Source organism: Phalacrocorax aristotelis, chromosome 4 (assembly GCF_949628215.1).
Source record: "Phalacrocorax aristotelis chromosome 4, bGulAri2.1, whole genome shotgun sequence".
Taxonomy (NCBI): Eukaryota; Metazoa; Chordata; class Aves; order Suliformes; family Phalacrocoracidae; genus Phalacrocorax; species Phalacrocorax aristotelis.
In genome coordinates this window covers 59,050,574-59,071,203 of record NC_134279.1, presented here as the reverse complement: position 1 = coordinate 59,071,203, position 20,630 = coordinate 59,050,574, and the positions used below count along the sequence as shown (strand labels likewise).

The 20,630-nt window shown below is 38.6% G+C and overlaps 1 protein-coding gene across 1 annotated transcript; it reads left to right on the top strand.

Moving 5' to 3' along the window:
* Positions 1–113: 113 nt before the first annotated feature.
* PGM2 (phosphoglucomutase 2) lies at positions 114–19,737 on the top strand. Its single transcript, XM_075091684.1, has 14 exons — positions 114–287; positions 4,840–5,007; positions 5,891–5,997; positions 6,376–6,460; positions 7,709–7,792; positions 9,207–9,400; positions 10,544–10,733; positions 11,324–11,421; positions 13,901–14,081; positions 14,194–14,287; positions 15,143–15,272; positions 17,615–17,804; positions 18,438–18,571; positions 19,338–19,737. The coding sequence occupies exons 1-14, from the start codon at positions 216–218 to the stop codon at positions 19,438–19,440; spliced, it is 1,830 nt and encodes a 609-aa protein (XP_074947785.1). The 5' UTR covers positions 114–215; the 3' UTR covers positions 19,441–19,737.
* The last annotated feature ends 893 nt before the right edge of the window (positions 19,738–20,630 follow it).

The following is a 20,630-nucleotide window of genomic DNA, read 5'->3' as shown; positions in this document are numbered from 1 at the left end:
GGCGGGACGGAGGTGGGGCGGCCCCGGCACGGCCCTGGCGCCGGCCCTAACCCTGACCCTGACCCCGGCCCGGTGCCGGCCGGGCGGGCGGGGCGGGGCGGAGGTGGGCGGAGCGGAGCGGCGCGGAGCGGCCGCGCTCCGGAAGAGGGAAGGAGCGGGGCGGCGGCGGCAGCAGCCACAGCGACGACCGAGGCGGCGGCGAGGATCGAGGCGGCATGGCAGCGCGGAGCTCCGGCGGGGATGCCACGCTCCGCCGGGCGGGCGAGCAGTGGTTGCTGTGGGATAAGGTGAGGGGCGGCGGGGCCAGCAGGGCCCCCCGGGCCCGCCCTCCATCCCCGCGGGGCGGCGGGGGCCGCGGCGGGAGCGGCCGCCTGCTCACGCAGGGATTTGGGCAGGGGCGCGGTGCGGGCGCAGCTCTGTGAAGTGTCAAGCGGCCGGGGACGAGTCTTGGCTTTTAAGTCGTGCTTAGTGCGGTGAAGGCACTTGTTGGGTCCTTCCTCTCCGCTCCCAAAGTCCTCTGAGAAAGGGGGTGCCCTCCCGCCGCTGTCCCTTCGGCACTGATGTCATGTCGTAGCAGCTCCCCCTCTAATTAAGAACCTGTCTGATTGGCCTCTAAGTATCTTCACTTTTCAGCAATACTGAATTTCTTTTTAGAAAGGACCTGTATTGTTCCTAACCTTTTCTGTGTGTAGTGGCAGTTGATAGACTTAAATTATTAAAGGCAAGAATACGTTGCTGTGGCGCCTGTCTCGCAGTGTTAAAAAACCTCCAGGTACCCCCATATTTTTGTTTAAGAAAATATTGTTTCTAAAAGACGTGGGCTTGCTTCCAGACCCCTGGGAAATGCAGACTCCCTCCTCTTTTCCTGGTGGTGTCACCCAGTGCTTAGTGACCCTCACTGTTAATAAAATAACTCCTGAATCTTCAATATTGTCTGGTTTCATGGTTTTTCTCCCTTTTCCTGCTATTGGTTAGGAACACTTTAGCACACTTTTCCCCCTTCCTGTTAAGGTGCTTAAACATCTTATCTTTGTGTCTTCAGTCTTGGTCTTGACAGCATTATACGCGGAAGTAAAATCTTCTGTGTATTTCTATATTCCATGTCTAAAGAAATGTCGTGCCATAAGGGTATTTTGGAAATGCTTATGAGGCTGCTTGCTGCTGCAGTTCCCACCGAGATGCAGGCCTGTATTTGGTGTATGTGGTTTGCATTTTTTTGTTCCTATATTTTTTGTCCCTATACATGAAATCTGTTATTTCAGCTGTATTGGAACACACTGGCCATCGCCCTGCTTCGGTCACTTCAGTGACTGCCCTGGGCTGGGCATTGTACAATGCTCTCTACGTTTTGTGCAACCTACATCTGTTTTGGTAAGGGGTCTTCTGCTTATTTAAAGATTATCAAAGAAAATGTAGAATAATTCTTTTTTTCTAGTATTATTTCCAGGGTTTAAAGGGCATCATTAGAAGTACCTCAAGTTTGTTGTGATATTTTGTTGAAGATCATTCAACTGGTCAATTGGTCAGTTAGCCAGCTCTGGTTTTATTAATGATAATGCAGTGCCAAACCAGCCCTTTTTGCAGAAATGCTGGTGTATTACATCAAATGACAATAAGCTTTTGTGTCTTCCCCCCCACCCCCAGTGTAATTAGTTTTGAGAAAATGGTCTGGTTTTAAAGGGCCTTTTATTTCTATAACTTCCTTGACTATCGAATTAATGAATTAGTGAAACCCTCTTGAAATCTAATGCAGCATCCCTTATAACCTTTAAAAGGTTAGCTCTTTGTTAATAGTTGCATCTCTGACTCAGTAAAAATTGACTGGTGTGCAATACCCATTGCTGATTGCTCAAAAAAGGAACAGAAGAATCCGATATAACCCTTGTCCATTTACACTGATATTAAAAAAAAAAATTCCTTTTTGATGTGTAGACATAGGTTAATATTTAATGATGATAAGCTGCATGTTTCTTACAAAACAAGAGTTTGCAAGAGCAAACCCTTACGGCTGAAGACAGTCCTGCTGCCTTAACAGGAAGTTTCAACCTAGAGGACAATTACCAAGCTCGTTACCAGGCTATTTTGTCACTGTATTTATTAAAGTAGTATCATATTTTTCATTCTTTCTATTATCAGTCATAAAATTATGGATAGAAGGTAGCTTCTGGTTTTGTTAAAAATAAAGCCTGTTTAGTTAGTTGCTGTCCCCTTACTCTAAAACCTTGTGGGGATTCCTGCACTGATGAAACTTCTTTGGGGCTTTCCTGTAATATAGGTTTAAGGTAAATAACTCAAGGGTTACCAGGTGATGTTTAAGCAAATTGCGCTACTGGATATTAACTCTGTAGTAAAACCTCTGCCACTGTATTCACAGAAATCAGTGTTGTCATATTCACATTCAGTTTTCTTTGAGAGTAGAAAAACTGTAACCTGAGAGAACCAATAAGGAAGGACAAAACCAGCACTTTGTTCTTCAGATACAGTTGGGTCCTTCTTTAGTAGAGATGTGGTGAGGTTTTGGGTTTGGCTTTTATTTCTGCTTAAAAAAAGTTCAGGTTTTTTCCTTAGCTGTATACAATGGCATCAAAACATTCCTAAAATTGAAACAAAATTGGAACAATCATCTGTAGAGTAAATAAGAAAAAAAAAAAGGCAGATTTTTAGGAGAGTATAGCCATAAACAATTTTAAGAGTAATTCTGGAAAAGTTCTTCTGTTATATAAAACAGACTTGGGCTTGGCTTTTACCATTACTTTTTAGAGTGGGGGGTGGGGTGGTCTGAAATGGGTCTGAAACTCTAGCAATTGGACTAAAACTCCAAGATTCAGGCAGCCACCTGGATAAGTATGACCATTTAGCCAGACCTGAAAAACTGGAGGATCCCTGTAGTTTCACAGTAGATACCAAACCTGGGAAATTAACACAATAACAAACAAAAATCTCCTTGGTTGTGAGAGCGGTAGTATGATCGTAGTGTCAAGCTGCCCTTCCGTGTTGGCATTACAGCTTCTAGTCTGTCCAACGTCTATACAAATGTGTGCAGCATCTGCCTAAAGAGACGCCTGTTTCAGCGGTAAGAGACAACTCCTGTGTGCAGAGCTCATGTGGGGTCAAAAAGGTGACCAGGCACTGTACAAAGGCTGATGCAAACGGTGGCTTTCAGGCTTTACCTACAAGGCATAGGTCTGACATGGCAGCAAAAAGTTCAAGTCAACTTTTAGACAGCCTAAACTCAGAATAGTTATGCTGACCTATATTATTCTATAAGAACATAGAATTATATTTATTCTTATAATTATAGAATATAATTACCCTATAGTAATACAGAATTACGTCGAGCCTCCTACAAGGAAGTGTCAGTTACAATGTTCTTGGACTGGTAAACTGGTAATTCTTAAACTGGAAATCAGTAATTCAGGGGTACCTAATTGCTTCCTGCACCCAGGAAACCTGATTTTTTTTTTTTTCTTTAATGAGTCCAACTTATTCTGCATTATGTAGTTTGCTCATTAGCACCAAAGGTTTTTTAGCTTTTTGAGTGTTTAAATAAACTATGGTGCTTGTCCTGCAGCAGCAGGTGCACAGATCAATGATTCAGGCATCCAGACCCTGATCTCAGTTTGGTTTCCAGAATGCTTACACCTTTGCGTGCAAGCTCACTCATGTGCCTACTACTGTGCATCTTCTGCAGCATTTCCTGGAGCTGCAGAAAAAAATATTATTTTTTTTTTTGCCTAGGATGATATGCCTTCCCTTGCTGTAAGCATATGTAGGTCATCCAAGAAATAGTGAAGTGTGTGGCTTTCATGAGGTCATTTGGTTGACCAGGAATCAAAGCTTATGCCCACTTGGAAATTATAATCTTTGTACTCCTGTGTAAAATGTGTGTAATCACGCAGTGACTAATCTGCGGAGTGTGCCGCCTCTCCACACAACCTTGTTGCCTAGTTGCTGGAGTGTGCCATCTGTCCAGTTGGCTCGTCAGTTTTCAAAAAATCAAATACTAAACTTCACAAATCCCATGTTATTAAGACTGAGATGTTGGGGCATACAGGACTTTAATAGTTCCTATGCCTGGAAACAGAGCTGAGAACAATAAAGAGTCAAAGTACACCAAGAAAAGCAGTGAGACTTAGAAACTCCTCACTGCTTGCAAGCAGTCTGATGCAGCCTTTCTGTCACTGCTCGGCATGGTCATTTTATTTAAGAATTCAGCTGTACTTGCTAAGCTTCCATCGTGAGGGTTGTGCTTATTTTTACAGGCATTACCTGCAAATATATTGCAAATTGTCATGTTTATCTTCTGACCAGTCTGCTTAGTTTTGCTGCTGCCTCTGGTGCTAGCCAGTTTTGGGACAAGGTTATGATTTTTTTTTTTTTTAAGCTCTACTTATAGTGCTATGGAAGTAACAAATACTACTTAATCATCAGCTTAACTTACTTTCTTATATGTTTAGAGTAGTTCTTGTGATGATAAAAATTCTCTGAACTGTAAATCAGGTGCTTTTTTTTGTTTGTTTTTGTTTTTAAACAAAGAAAATATTAAAATAGACATCTTGGAAATCTTTTCACTTCCCAAAATATGATGTATGCACTGCTGTCAAGCAGCATGTTCATTTAAGGAGATAAATCTAAAATACATAATACTTGAGATTGTACTGACTTAAAATTGGGAAGATGTAGCAGGAGTTCTGGTGTTCTTGAATTGGTATGTGATGTTTGATACTGAAGTAACCCAATACAGAGAGTGGGAAAGTCAGTCAGTTCTGGTAAGAAGCTTAAGGGTATTAAATAAACAAACAAAACCTTTTCTGGAATATCTAAATTTTGTATTTACAGAATCCAAAAACTTCTGCAATAGTGAAGCAGCTTGTTGCTGAAGGCAATGCTGGAGAACTGCAGAAGTACTTTGGCTCACGGATGGAGTTTGGCACAGCAGGGCTCAGGGCTGCCATGGGAGCAGGGATTTCCCACATGAATGACTTGACTATTATCCAGACAACCCAGGTACTGTGTTCAGCAATTTATCTCACTTAACTGGTTGTATATACAAACAGAAGAGCCTCATTTATGACAAGCAAATGAGTATTCTATGGAAGTAGAAGATTTTTACCGAACCTCCAGTTTTCAGAAGTTATTTAAATGATAATTATTAGCTGAGTGCTGATCTCTGAAAACAAGCAGAGAGAAGCTATTAAGCTATTAAAATAAGTTATTTTCCATATTTGATTGGCAACTGAATTTGTAAACAGCTACAGTTAAGCTTAAGTGGATCAGTTAGTCCTGGTGTAACAATTACAGAAATCACCAAAGGTAGCCAGCGTTTGGCTAGGCCTTGAGTATGTTGGACGTAAATTTACATAAATGCAGTGGAGCTGTATATACGCATATAGGCCCTAAAGTGCATCTATTTGGGGAGAGCTTAAAAAAAATGCAAAACCTTAAGATACTAAGCTAGGAGTGGTGGTGTATCATGTCATAAACAGGTGCTATTATTAAGGGTGAGATTCAGTTAAAAAAAATGAGACATCTCAGTAAAAAACCTGAAATATTGGCCAGTTGTTCTCTTTCTCATCAGAGACCTAACACAGCTAAATCACTTCTCAAAATCTGCAATTCAGACTAATCATGTTAACTGTTTCTTTCTGGAGTTGGTTCTGATATTCGGAAAAGTACTTAAATGACATTCACCTTCATTGTATTGATTTGAAGGTTTCTGATATTTCCTAGTGTTTAGTCATCCTTAGACAAACTGAATCCCAGACCAGTTCAGTGAGATGTCATGTGCTCTCGCCTTTCTAAGATGTCAATGTCTTAGCAATTATCTTAATGCAATGATAAATTAAATATTAAGATTGGGCTAAAGAGATGGATTTCTTGTTGTCTTCAGGGATTTTGCAGATACCTTGAGAAGAATTTCAGCGACCTGAAAAAGAGAGGAGTAGTGATTGGTTTTGATGCTCGTGCCCATCTTCCCAGCGGAGGTAGTAGCAAAAGGTACTTTTAAGGTTCTAAGTATTTTGTAGGTGTCTTGTGTGATCCATCATGGTTTTATATCTGCTTCAACAGTGTTTTCTTTTTCTGTGGAGTGAATTAAGGTGAGGGATTTATAGTAGTTTTATATTCTGTTCACGCCAGAGCACTTCTTAGAGCCATGCTGTGCTGTGTCTGTTGGGAATAGTGAGGGAAGACATTTAAAATGGGTCTGTATAACAATTTGGGGTTGGTTTTTTGGTTTTTTTTTTGGGAGGGGGGCGGGGTGGTTGGATTTTTTTTTTTTAAATTGGAGTTGGGGGTGGGAGGAGCTCTGAATTCTAGGAAACTGATTGGTTAGAAAATGAATATATTTCTTGGGCATCTTTTCTTCCTGTTTAGGTTTGCAAGACTTGCTGCTAATACCTTCATCAGTCAGGGAGTTCCAGTTTATCTGTTCTCTGATATAACACCAACTCCTTTTGTGGTAGGTTTCTCTATTATATCTTTTTATATACACACAAATTCTGTCAGTTATCTTGCATTACTTACATTAACAAAAACCAGACAAACCACTTTTAACCTTTTAAGTTCTACCTGCAGCTAGTCTTATGCTTATTTAGCTATATTTAGTTTACAAAATCCACAGCAAGAGAAGGAAGGAGCTTAGTGGAGTATCAGTGACAGTGGGATGTGTTTCTGTTCATTCCTGCTTTCAGGCAGAGTTCTTGCAGAACACATCTCGTTGTTTCTAGATTGCTGTGGAGTCTGAAATCTGACACACACACACACATATGTTTAGTTTTGTGATTTGTTGGTTGGTTTGGTTGAGTTTTCAAAATTTTTTTTTTTCTGTTTTGGGTATTCAATCCAAAGTAGCCTTTTTAAGTAGCAGGTTGCTGGGAGTGCAGTGATGTTATGCTGGAGAGTTGTTGAATGTGTCCACATTTTCACCATCGGCTCGCTAGGTGTCAGTGCTCTAAAGCAATAAAGAAAACCCCAACCTTTGCACTAAACTGCTTTTATCTCCCGATACCAGTTGCTCCAGTGAGCGCAGCAAACAGAACATAGCAGGATGAAGACACTGTGTGTAGCATTCTTGTACTGATAGAAATTTTGGTAGATTTAGGGTCAAATTCTTCATAGTGCAGCTTAAAGCAGTGGTGCAAGAACTGCAGTTGATTGCATTTGCTATTAAATAAAGAGCCAGGAGTAAACTTGAACTGGACCTGTGGTCACAAAGAATGCTTTATTTTTAATTCACTCCATCTATTTTCGACTAATTTATAAAAGCTCTCTCAAACAATTGTCTTCTGAACAATGATGGCGGTAGTTGCTCCTGCTCTCAAGAGATAATATGGATGAGACTGCTCCAGTTACAATTCCCTACTCTATGCAGACTTCTGTTATTACCCCAACAGACTTTGCACACTTAAAGACCTCAGGTATCTCAAGTCATTCTACAGTAGGCAACACATCTATTGGGTTTCCTTCTATAAAAACACTACTCTAGAGATCCACAAAGAATCTGAAACAGGAAAACACCCAAGAAAAGGTGCCACATGGGGTCTAGTGGAGCAAGGACTACGTAGCTTCTGCTTTAGAGAGTTAGCCTGTAGGAACTGCGTCCTGGCTTTCTTTTCATTCATCAGTATGGAAGTATTGCATATGCATGAGAATAAATAATATGTAATATTTTGCACATTCCACTTCAGATAACTTTCTCTTGTTACAGCCATACACAGTAACTCATCTGAAGCTTTGTGCTGGAATTATGATTACGGCTTCCCATAATCCAAAACAAGATAACGGTTACAAGGTATTCCTATGTGATCTATTTTCTGGCTTTTTTCAAACACTTTTTTCCAATGTAGAGAAAAACAGTAATACTATTGTGTATAGTTCCTATCATGTTGTAGACCAAATTAATTGATAGTTTGACCTTTTCTAGATGTATGTATTTAAAGCTAATAGCATGTTATACTAATAAGATAATTAAAAACTTCACTCTAAAATGCAGGAAGATAAGTAATACCATTGCATGTTTTGGAACACTTCAAAATATTAACTGACCTTTTTTCAAAAGCATTAATCATTTCCCCAATTCATGATTTAAAAAGATCTCTTTAGTTTTGCAGACCCAGAGGATTAAAAATATGTGAACTCTAATGAGTTGCTTGTACAAAATGTTTTGAATAAACTCCATTAATTTCTTTCAGTATATTTTTCTTTTGCTAAGTGACACAGTTATCGGTGTGACTTTTTTTTTCTATGACAGGAATCTGCTTTCCACTGAAAAAGACATGGCTGAGCTGCCTGTCTACCAGTCATCCCATAGCTGGACTAATCATACACAGACTCCTTCCAAAATATAAAAATGGATGTTGGGAGACCTTCTTTGTTTTCTTAATAGAAAAACAAGGCATTAGCAGGGATGGTTTCTTGTTCTCTCTCCAGAACTTCATGTCTGGTTAAAATTGCTTTTTTTAATGTTTCATGTATTGATCTTGATAGCTTATTTGGATGTTTTATCAATTACTTTTTCACTGAACTTCAGGTTTTCCTTAATGTTTTGTTATTTGGACTACATATGTACATGGCCAAGATGCTGTTAGGGGTCTTTCCTTAAACTTGTGGTCTGTAAACCATCAGTAGAAGGAACTGTCAAAAAGTAAAACATAGTACGTACGCCTCTTCCTGGATGTGTAAACAATCAACAAAAAGGAGCAGACTACAAATAATGAACATCTTGAAACTTAGCTGAATTTGTTTGCTGTTGTGGCAACAGTTTTTGTGCCTTTCTCCTTAATTTTTTTTGGTGGTGAATGTGTTTGACTTTTGCAAACTTTTTTCCTTTTAAGAATTCTTCTATATATAATGATTATACCTAAAAATCTGTAAGAAAGTATATGGAATAGCATGAGCAAGTTATCAATGCCAAGGCTGGCAGACAGGCTGATGCCTGAACCTTCTCAGTAAATGAGCTGGGTCTTGTTTTGTGTTTCATTGTGGATTTTGGTATCTTCTGATAAAATAAAACAGCTTTTTTTACAGGAAAAAATGGCATGTGAGAGGAAACACTGAGAATACAAATGGGAATACTCTGGGTGTACTCAAGCTTAATTTACTGTAATACTCTAACAAATGTAGTGCACATTAGCCAACAAAAAAAACACCAAAGCTATCCTACAATATTAATGACCAAATACTCATTTTGCCCATTTATTATTTAGGTTTACTGGGAAAATGGAGCTCAGATCATTTCCCCTCATGACAAAGGAATTTCTCAGGCTATTGAGGAGAACCAAGAGCCATGGCCTCAGGCTTGGGATGACAAACTAATTGACAGCAGCCTGCTACTTCATGATCCATATGCCACGGTCAATAAGGAGTATTTCAAAGATATACAGAAACAGTGCTTTCACAGGTAACTGATCTTAACTCCATTAAGAATATGGGATTTTTGCATCGAGTACATCAGCAGGGCAGTTTAAATTAATGGAAGTCAGGGCAGCCATGATCCTGCCATGATCCAATTCTCTCTGTGCCTTCTTGTCATCTGTTGTGGATGTACTGGCAGCTGTGTGGTGATGCAGTAAGCCAGTTCATAAAGCTGGTCTGGCAGAAGTCTAACCTGGCAAAGTGAGCAATTAGTTTCTGATTATATCATCTCCCTGTATTCGCATGACCACACGTCAACCAAACGCCTCAGCGAGACTGGCGTTATCTTCTGCAGCTGGGGGCGAGCTGACACTGACAGCCCAACAGCCTTAAAATGGGCTTCTAAGAGAGAAGGTGAACCAGGTTGCTAAGCCAGTTCTGGAAGAAGGAGGTCTTGCTCTGTCGTTCTAGCCTTGTGTGGGCTCCTGGTGGCCTTGGGCACCTTGCACGAGCCTATTCGTGTCACTTGCTTGGTAAAAACTTAACAAAATCAAGTGGATGTTTCTCTTTGTGATTTGAGTAGAATCGGTTTATGGATTAGATGAGCAGCAACCTGTTAGATCTGCTTATTTACACCAAAATTTTAACCACCAGTAACCATGTTCTTTCTCTTGCTAAAAATGAAGTCAGAATTAGTAGGAAGTTGGGGCCATGTGAGACATTATGCTGCTTTTTCAGAAGAGGGGTTAAATGTCTCCTTGGGAGTTTGTATGCCTTTAGATATGGTCTGTACTTTCAGTAATGTACTTCATAAAAACGAGTGTGCTCAAATGAGGACGCTGCTGTTGGTTCACTGTGTTCACAGTCTTTGGAGCTGGTTTAAATGCCAGATTGGGGGATGAAGAGTCTTATTAGTTAGTTGTATTTATTTTCCACTCGCCTCCTTTGGGGTCCATAGAGTGCACTGTATTTCTTATTCCAGTGATTTGCACATACCAAGAGTGACTCATATTGCTGAAAAATGAGGCTAAGTCAATTTTCAAGCCATTACTTTAAAAATATGGCCTCATTTAATTTAAAATTTAAACAGTGGTATGGAATACTGAGTCATATCTGTTTCTGAACATAGTCAGTTTTGTGCAGAATATTATTCCATATCCAAGTTTACCATTGATCTGTTTTATTTCAGGAATATAAACAAGGAAACAAACCTGAAATTTGTTCATACTTCTGTGCACGGCGTAGGTCATAAATTTGTGCAGTTGGCCTTCAAGGCATTTGACCTTAGCCCTCCTGTTGCCGTTCCAGAGCAGAAGGATCCTGATCCAGAATTTCCCACAGTGAAGTATCCAAATCCTGAAGAAGGCAAAGGTGTTCTGGTAAGTAGATGCTTTTTTAATAGTTGCAATGTCTTCTAAACAGTGTTTGGTTTCTGCCAGTAGTCATGGCTACAAATATTGGTTGAAGGTCTATTTTGTGTGTTTTCATAGCCTTACGTTTAGTGAAGAGTTAGCTGAGCTGGTATCCTTTCATTGAAATTTATAACTCTTTTTGAACCAGTCAAATAATAATTAGCTATTGCTTTAAACTACTTCGTGCTGCACTCTTAACAGAATGGGAAGCATCTGCACATAGAACAAAGTGGTACAGTTCCTTTTTAAAAATAAAATAATATTTAAAAAATCTTCACAGTTCATTTTGGAAAGTTTCTACAACTTACATCAGAAATAAAAGGACTAAACTGTTCCGATATGACACCGGGAGGGAGCAGGGGAAGTCATGACAGGTGGTTAGCATTTCTGCTATGCTTTGTTACTGTTATTGCGTTGTTACTTTTTGTAGAGACACATCATGATTTGGGGTGTTTGAGATTAAATAAATTGTGGAAATTAATTAAAACCGATAAAGACAGTGAAAATATTATTTGGGAGTATTAACACTCATCTGGTCTTGCTTACCACCTTTCCAGACATTGTCTTTTGCTTTGGCTGAAAAAGATGGGGCAAAAATCATTTTAGCAAATGATCCGGATGCTGATCGACTTGCAGTGGCAGAGAAACAGGAGAGGTATGGTAATAAAATGCAAACCATTTACAATTTTACTTAAAGACAAGGCTCGTTTGGGGGGATTCTTACAATCTATGTTGCAGAGGAAGATAGAATAGTCACATTGGTCATTTTTGGACCGAAAACACATAGAATCTTGAGGGGACTGTACAAAGCAGACCACAGTGGGGGCAGTAAATGAAATAATGATTAATATTAGGCACAGTACAGAAACCTGAAAAAATACTTGACACTTGCTGTACCTGAGGCATACACAGAAGCATGTGAATTGTTGTGATTGTGCTATACATTTTTAAAGGTAGGTTTTCAGTTAGAAACTTTTCACAGAAGACTGATTAACATTCTTTCATACTGTGTTTATTAAATAATAACTTGAATATTCAGGAGAACCTTTATAGTTCCCTGATAATCTCAGGAATAGGGAGCATCCCTGTTCTTTACCATGAGTTCCTTCTTTCTCAAATACTGTTAGACCAGACATTTTACTAATCATTAGATGATTTGGGCCTCTCTCGCTCAGTTCCCCACTTCTATGCATAACGTTATCTACCTGCATTTCACCTTAAGCTTTGTCAGTGTTTGGTACTTCTCAGCGTAGTCATTTGTACTCTCTCCTTTAAGGACCTGCGTTATTTATCTATGTATATCCTGTCAAAGAATGGGATCACAAAAGGTAAACTTCCTCAAACAGGGGCTTCTCATGAATTTTTCATATGTATGGAATGTGTAACCTATAGTTCTGACCCAATACTGCCGTCCCCTTATTTCATGCCCCCGATATCCTGTACTTCTACAATTGTTTGAATTTATGTATTCTGGTTATATTTGATGAACACAAATAAGCTGGAGTACTGCACTTGGTGTCATGTCTACGAATAGTGGTGTTTCTTTTTTACCTACCTTGATGAAGCAGAAACTAATCAGTTAGAAACCATAACTCTTTAATCAAATTATACTGCAAGGTTTTCAGCTAAGAGACGAACAGAACAAAAATCTGCTGCTGGATCAGGAGCAGAAATAGCCTGAATTAATTCCCTGTGCATGAGCGCCAGAAGAGGGATATAAAATCTTGGTAACCAAGAGATGGGCACCTGCTAGAGGTCCTCAGTGACTGTAGACAATACAAGTATTTGAACCTGAATCAGTTATGCAAATTCCAAAAACCCAGTAAAAGGACACAGTGCAAATATCCATTCTGATTACCAGGTAACCTCTTTTGGTCTTGTAGCTGCTTCAAAGGTGGTGGTGGTTTATTTGGGTTTTGGGGGCTTTTTTTAACTTGTTATCCTCACAGCATGAACTCAGGAGGTTTCTCTGCCTTTAGAAGAATAATAGGCTAATCTGCATACTGCCCTGTATCTTTGGCAGTGTTAGCTGGAATATCCTTATTTTCATGTTTTTGCCCTGTGCCAGCCTCAGTTGGCAATTCAGCGCTGAGGAAAAAACATAAAAAGCTTTAGTTCATGCTAGTTATGATGGGTGAAAACAAGAATGCAAAATCACTCATGTTTTTTGTCTAAAAGCTTACCGCTATCAGAGATTTGAAGAGGGGGTGTTAGTTTATTGTATTTATCACCATTGAGAGCGTGGTGCTCTTGTTCTGCTTCCTCTTTGCTAATTTTTCAGCCAGTCTTAGTTAGCTCCTAATTTTCAGTCCTGCGTCCTCCTCTCAGACTTCTGCTGTAGCTGTTCATGCACTAATTGAATATTAATATAGGCTTCTACAGTATCTGTACTTCTTCTTTGACAGAAACTCCTGCTAGAGCACACTCTCTCAGCGCTCTTACGCTAAGTTGTCGCTGTGCATTGCTTTGTGCCTGTTGGCAACAATAAAAGCAGGAGACTGAGTCTGCTTCTCTTTCACAACAGGTACTGTTTCTGTAGGTCGTGGTTTCTGTCAGTTTGGCAGTGTCTTTGTCCCCTTTGTGACTGGGAATTTTTGGGCAATTTTTACATCTGTATTTCCCTTTTTCCTTCAATTTTTCTTGTTCTAGCAGCACATTAATGTTAATCTTTTTTCACCTGTTTGAGATTTTTTCCAATCTTCCTCAATGACCAATTGGTGTATTTGTGATTACATAAAAGGTGTTTGTCACCGAGTCAACTAAAACTGCTAATCACTTGAGAATTGTATTTTTGTGTTTGTGTGCTTGTCTTAATCATTGATTTTATAATTTGTCTGCTGAATATTTTTACTTTACTTAAAATATGCTGGAAATATCCCTGTTTCATCTTTGGATAAACTCAAAAGCTGGTATGTATGACGCAGGAGGAAGGTAACTACTTCAGAATTCTTTGGGGGAGGAATCTTTTTGTTTGTTCTTAACAAACACATGATATCTTGTTACTGTTACTTGGAACTCAGATGCAGTGATTTTATTTGTTAGTATTCATGTGTGGAAGAACCAGTAGATCTTTTTCCCCCCCAATATTTTCCTTTAAATTCATATACTTTCTTTTTTTTCTCCCCCCCATCCAGTGGTGAATGGAAAGTGTTTTCTGGAAATGAGCTGGGAGCTCTTTTAGGCTGGTGGATCTTCACTTGCTGGAAAAATCACAATAAGGATACTTGTGCCATTAAAGATGTCTACATGTTATCTAGCACAGTTTCTTCCAAAATCCTGAGGGCAATTGCGCTAAAGGAAGGTTTTCACTTTGAGGTAAGCTGTTACATGTTAATCCATGTTCTTTCATTTGCTTACCTGCGCAGTGTCATGTCTTTGTAAAACATTGCTTTTATTTTTAATGCCTTTTTTCTCCTCACTGTTGTAGGAAACACTGACAGGTTTCAAGTGGATGGGAAACCGTGCCAAACAGCTCATGGACCAGGGAAAAGCTGTTCTTTTTGCATTTGAGGAGGCTATAGGTAAGAAATAGAATATTATGTTCTAGTATCCTGTAAAATAGCGAAAGTAAGACTGTCGCAAAAAATGGCAATGTAAAGGTGCCCTCAATGCAATGGGTGTATTTCCAATGAGAAATCAATATAATCTGTTGGGTTGATTGATATTACTAGTTTTAATCCTTTGTATTTCTGTTTAGCACAGAGCATGATGATGTAAGCTAGGTGCATATTATCTTCAGTAGCACAGCTATGTAGACTTAGACTGCAAATTCTGCACAAGCTATTTAAAAAACCCAGACAAACGTTTTTCAGACTTCGTTGAGTATGTTTAGCTGACAGTTTTAAGCTAAGTTTAAATGTGAATAAAATAAAGTGAAAACTCCCCCAAATTATACTTGTAACCTGGAAGGCTATGAATAAAAGCTATGAATTCATGAGAAGGAAATTGTAAAGCTGTAATGCAATTTTGTGAATATCTCGGTACCTGAAAACCAGAAAAAAATGTGACTAATTTCACAGATAATTATCAGTGTTACCATATGCTACCATGTAAGGGTAATCACATCTGAGACAAAGTGCTATGCTTGCACTGTTCCTGCAGGGTGGCATTTCTTGTTCACGAGCACTCCAAAAGTACTCAGAAGCATCTGGCACCGATATGATAAAAATCTGTTTCTGTCTTGAAATTCCATTAAATTCTTTGCTTATCAAAATTAACACTGATTAGAAGATAAAATTCATCCAGTTTTGGTTTAACTCTAAAATGTCTGTACTATGGTAATGTGCATTTCTCCTTTAAAAGATTGCCCCCCCCCCCCCAATTTATCTTATTTTCTCATTAAAATATATCAAATCTATATAATTTTCTTTGTTTAGGGTATATGTGCTGTCCTGCTGTGCTAGACAAAGATGGTGTCAGCGCTGCTGTTATAACTGCGGAGATGGCTAGCTTTCTGGCAACCAGGAACTTGTCTTTGTCTCAGCAGCTGAAAGCTGTCTATGATGAGTGAGTTTGAGTATAATTGTTTAACTTCCAGATTTTCTCTATTCCACATACCGGGGTTAATGGGGACTCAATAGCAACGTATAGTGTATGAAGAAGTAAAAATTGGGTTATTGTACTATTAACAGATAATATTCATTACTTCATTTTGTGTTGTTTTAATATATTTTAAAAATAATAATATTACCCTACTAATTCCCTATTAGTTAATGAGATTTTTGAGATATTTTTGTTTGCTTGTCTAAAAGGTTTCTCCCTTTTGGGGAAGTTCTGCTCTTCGGTCCTTTTACAGAAGACTGGCCTGGGTTTTGGCCAGCAGTATTGCTGTGTTGTAGAGATCGTAATGCCTGTTGCTGCTTAGAAGTGCCAGATGCACAAAAATGTTGATGGCAGAATGGGTCTAAGTAGCTCTGGTGTATTTATGCTACTCACAGAAACCACCTTTGCTTCTGTAATGCTTGCAGGGCTACTTGTGATTAAATAAATTCTAGTTGGCTCTAAAGTTAGGCTTCTTATTATATTACTGTCTTTTTTTGATGGATAGTCAATTGGTTGTTCTTCCAGCTCCTGAATACTGAGATTTGAGCTGATTATGCAGAAGTGTTGTGACATTGGCCATAACTGTTGACTATATACAGCTGGGTACCCCTCTGGGAGCTTTTAATATGAGGCACAACTTCTTTCATTCTTATTTAACATGTTCAAAGACCTACAGAAATCAATAGCAAAGATGGCTATTGGATTTCATGGGGCAGGGAGTGGTTTTTTGTGGGGGTTTTGGGTTTTTTGTTTTAAAGGAGGGAGCAGCACAGGCTGGCAGATGCTCTCCACCTCTTCATGTCTCATAGGCACTAGCAAAGGAGTGGTGGAACCTGCAAAGACTGATGGAAAACTCCAGCTTTGGTGCTTCTTATTTTCCAATCCTCAGATCTCCCATTTGCATGCAGCACTAGCCATGCTTGTTTCACTCACTCTTTATGAAGGAATCAAGTGGAAAAGACTGGCTAACACACTGCATAAATCATGGAATTTATCAGTATTTATTGTACATGGCAGAAGTAAACAGTAATATAAATGCATGGAAGAATTCATGTCTAATGCTGCAAATATAGCATCTGATGTGAGAATTCCCTTCGTAACTTGTGACTTGGTAGCTGGAAGCGGATATTTAAAGAATTATCGTTCCCTGGCTCCCACTTTTTTTTTAATACTCATTCAGTAAACACCTGCTTCAGGTTGCCCTCAGAAACAGATACGAAGGGAAGGATACAAATCTGCCTTATTAAATTGATGCTTGGTAACTAGAACTGGAGGGGCTGGGTTCTTGTTTCTTTTTGGGGACACGTTTTTTGTGTGCTTGGTTTTTGTTTGCTTGTGGCTAGTATAGAGTTGCAGTTTTCTACTCCTTACTACTATTTATTCTTCATCAGAGTTGCCTTGTAAGTTGCCGTTGAAGCAGAAGAAATTCTGCTCTGTATTTTGGAGGTATAGAAGCATTTGCTTCTCAAAGAAGCAAATGCAGATCAGGAAAAGGACACAGTCCTAGCAGGCTCATCACTTCTTTCAAGTATAGGATAGGTTTTGTAAATTCCCTTGCTGGATTCTCAAGACTGATTTAACAACTCTTGACCTTCAAGATGTACATTTTGGTATAAACATGACCCTATTTAAGGAACCTTTTAGGTTTCTGACATGAACATCCTAGTACTAACGAAAGATTATGCCCTTCAGATTTTCCCTGGCATCAAGGATAACACATAAAGTGTTATCATTCTTTAGTAAGAGCCAGTCCAGACTCGTATGCTTTTCAACAACATGCTGTTTTGAAAAGTCAGTGTTAGCTGGTCATTTGTCTTTGATGCAGATTACCTGGCAGCAAACAGATAAGGTAAAGAGGCAATGTTCAGAACGGTTTGGTGTAGTAGAAACACTTTAATGGGAGAGCAGCTTCTGCAGTGTGATTGGAAAAAAACAATCTGGAATTTGTTTTACTTAGGAAAGGTCAGCTGGCATCCAGTGAAGGGAGTTATTTAGATGTAGTCTGTTCTCTTCCTGTGGTGGTTAGATCTCTTCAAGGCAATGATGACATCTTTTTTTCTTCTGGTTTAGCAGCGAACTTTCTCATTTTCAGTCATTACAAGGAAAAGGTGTCTGCACAGAAGTTTCTTTAAAGGACAATTAAGCTGTTGAGGCCTTTTTAAAATTGTAAGGGGGTGAACTGATGCTATAGTTGGGTGACCATGAGTATAGATTCTTCCTTTATAGGCGGCTGTATAATGTGTATGGTATACAGCTCTAAGAATAACATTGCTTCTTCGATTCGTTAATATTGTGTCTCTTCACAGATATGGCTTACATATTACCAAAGCTTCATATTTCATCTGCCATGATCCTAAAGTTATTCAACAGCTTTTTGACAACCTTAGAAATTTTGATGGAAAAAACATATATCCAAAATCTTGCGGTAGATTTAAAGTTTCTGGAATAAGGGATCTAACTACTGGGTATGACAGCAGCCAGCCAGATCAAAAGGCTGTAAGTATATATTTAAAATTATATATAAATCATAGAAGTATGTATACACACATATATAAAAATTCTATGGAGAAACACTCTAAACATTATGTTACGTTCTGAGTCTTAAAGTAAGTTAGATTGGGGATGATTGTTTTGCCTTGGTGGGAAGCAATGAAGGTTGGGGGAGGGGGGAAGGTTTGTTTGGTTTTGTGGTGTTTTTTCTCTCCAAGATGAGTCTGTAAAGGGAGGTAGGAGGATGTCACTAACTTGCCACAGCAATCTTGCATTATCTTGTAAGTTAAGTTGTCCACTGAGTTGTGGCTTTGCGTTCTTTAGTTTTCCCCAATCCATTTTTCTTTTCCTCATGGGAAATGCCATCACAGGGCAATTTCTATTTACAGTAAAAATGTTGACTAGAGTTGAAATGAGCTACCTAGCAGTAATGTACTGCTACCAGATTCTAGACTGAGGGTAAGGCTGTCATCTGCCTGTTGTGGTCTCAAGACCACAATGATGAAGAAAATGGAACAAAGCTTAATTTTAAATGTTACTTTAGTTATATTATATGACATAAAGTCATGGGTTTTGTCTTGAATTCATTATATATATTCACTTTCCAAACTTCTAAAAAATTATTCTTACTATTTCTAGATACTTCCCACTAGTAAAAGTAGCCAAATGATAACGTTCACTTTTGCTAATGGAGGAGTGGCCACGATAAGAACCAGTGGGACGGAACCAAAGATCAAATACTATTCTGAACTTTGTGCACCTCCTGGAAACAGGTATTGTCACAGCAGTAAATTCTGTGTAATAGGGGCTGTGTGGCTTTTTGGTATTGTTTTAGCGGGGAAGGGGCTCTCCATGATCAAATAATATTACTACAGTCATTATTTTAGCAAATTTATTTGCATAAAGCTTCAATTCTGCAAAATCTGTTGACACATTCTTGTCACTGAAATTCCTTTGAACTTGGTTTCACATTCAGTAAAAACAATATCAAGAAAAACATTCTGTCTTAAATGATAGGAGATATATTAACTCTCTTTACATTCATAGTTGTTTTAAACTTACATAATGATAAAGTGTACTAATATATTTTAAACCCTTTTATGTTTAGTAGTTATATCCTTGACTGATAGCCTTGAAAATCATATGGTCTTAAAAATAAGGAATTAACTTACATTATGAAAATAATGCTTTCTTATAGATGAAAATTAATCTGAAAATACTAATACAAGTATAAAAGTTACATTTCCCATCACATACATTTAGTAATAGAAGATGTGAACTCAAATTGGCTGTTTGATTTTAGATTATATTGTGGGTTTATGTTTCCCCATAATCGTAAGTGCATTCATGCACATCAGCTGGAAGCAAACATCAGTGCATTACCATAGGAAATCAAGCGTATATACTTCTAGCGATAATAGATGATGTTTGTCTAAAACAGTGCAACAGACTTAAAAATTCCTCAGACTGAAAATGTGCTTTTTTTAGCTTCTCCACTGTGACACTGTTTTCTTTATTTGTGTGGATTTTGTTTCTCAGTGATGTTGAGCAGCTGAAGAAGGAACTAGATGAATTGGTCAACGCTCTTGAAAAATACTTCTTTCAACCAGAAAAAAATAATCTTCAACGAAAGACTGAGTAAAACAGCAAAATTACTACCTTAATTGGTTTTTGCAACATTAGAAGTGCATTATTTAAGAAGTAAGGATTTTTAGGACCAAGCATCCACAAACTCAGACTAAAAAGACTTCTGCTTTTATTTAGAGTTATTGTGGCTACTCTTGGATCTAGATTTTATTTTGGAAGGAAAGCACCTTTACCCTTTACAAGGACCAAAAAAACCCAATCAGTTGAACTAAGAGCTTTATGAACTGAAAGTTGACTGCAAATGTATTTCAATCAAACTTGTTTTAATTAAATATTATAAGTGATATCCTGATTTCTGAAATGCAGCCTGTTTTGTGGGGACTTGTATTTCTTTTGTGTATGTGTGATCTGATAATACTATGCAACTTCACCCAGGTTTAGATTTGCAAAGCAAGTTCTTCCGTTTACGAAGTACTAAAAGCCTGTGGTGAGACTTTGGCAAACCTGGGGCAAATGTTTCAGAAATAGTGATCTTTCTTGGGAATTTTGGCCCAAATAAACAAAGTCACAGTGAATTTGCTGGAGAGCTATTTGCTATGGGACTGTACATCATATTCCAGGTTAGAGGTACTAAGCATACTAAATTGCCTTTAAATACCATGAACCTGTTAAGATAATGTATCTACATACAGCACCTTTCCGTTGCCTCATTGAACTAAGCATAATTAGTTCAGTGCATACCCCAATCTCAGAGTCTGTCTAACTGTATGCTGCCATGACTCAGTGATAAGTCTGCATGTCTAATTTAGAGCATAATTTTCCACTTTACTGCATGCTGTTGTCTGCACTTGCAGAGCCTGAAAGGGTTATTTGGAGGTTACCAGCTGACTTTAATTCAAGGCATTTCTGCATTTTCAGTACTTGTTTTGGATATCAGTGTAGCTCTAACAGCCCCAGTACTTCTTAGGTAAAGAAACCTGTTTGCCAGAATTGCTTCCAGTATCCCATGGAGAATGACTTGCTGCCGGACCAAGCATAGATCAAATTTAGCAAATTATTCATAAAGGAACAAAATTGCCATTCCATCCTCAGTAAATATTAGCTTACCTTGTTAGCTAAGATGATAAGCAAAGAACACTGGATGCCTGCTTTTACCTTACAGACTTTAGAGTTGTCATCAGAGGGCACAAGGAAAAGAGTAGTCCCTGCATCCTGTGGCTGTTACGTCAGCTTTTCTTGATGTGT

Coding starts and splice junctions, on each gene's coding strand:
- PGM2 (XM_075091684.1), top strand. CDS start 216: ATGGCAGCGCGGAGCTCCGGCGGGGATGCCACGCTCCGCCGGGCGGGC. Junction 288..4,839: donor AGTGGTTGCTGTGGGATAAG/GTGAGGGGCGGC, acceptor TTGTATTTACAG/AATCCAAAAACTTCTGCAAT. Junction 15,273..17,614: donor CTGAAAGCTGTCTATGATGA/GTGAGTTTGAGT, acceptor GTCTCTTCACAG/ATATGGCTTACATATTACCA.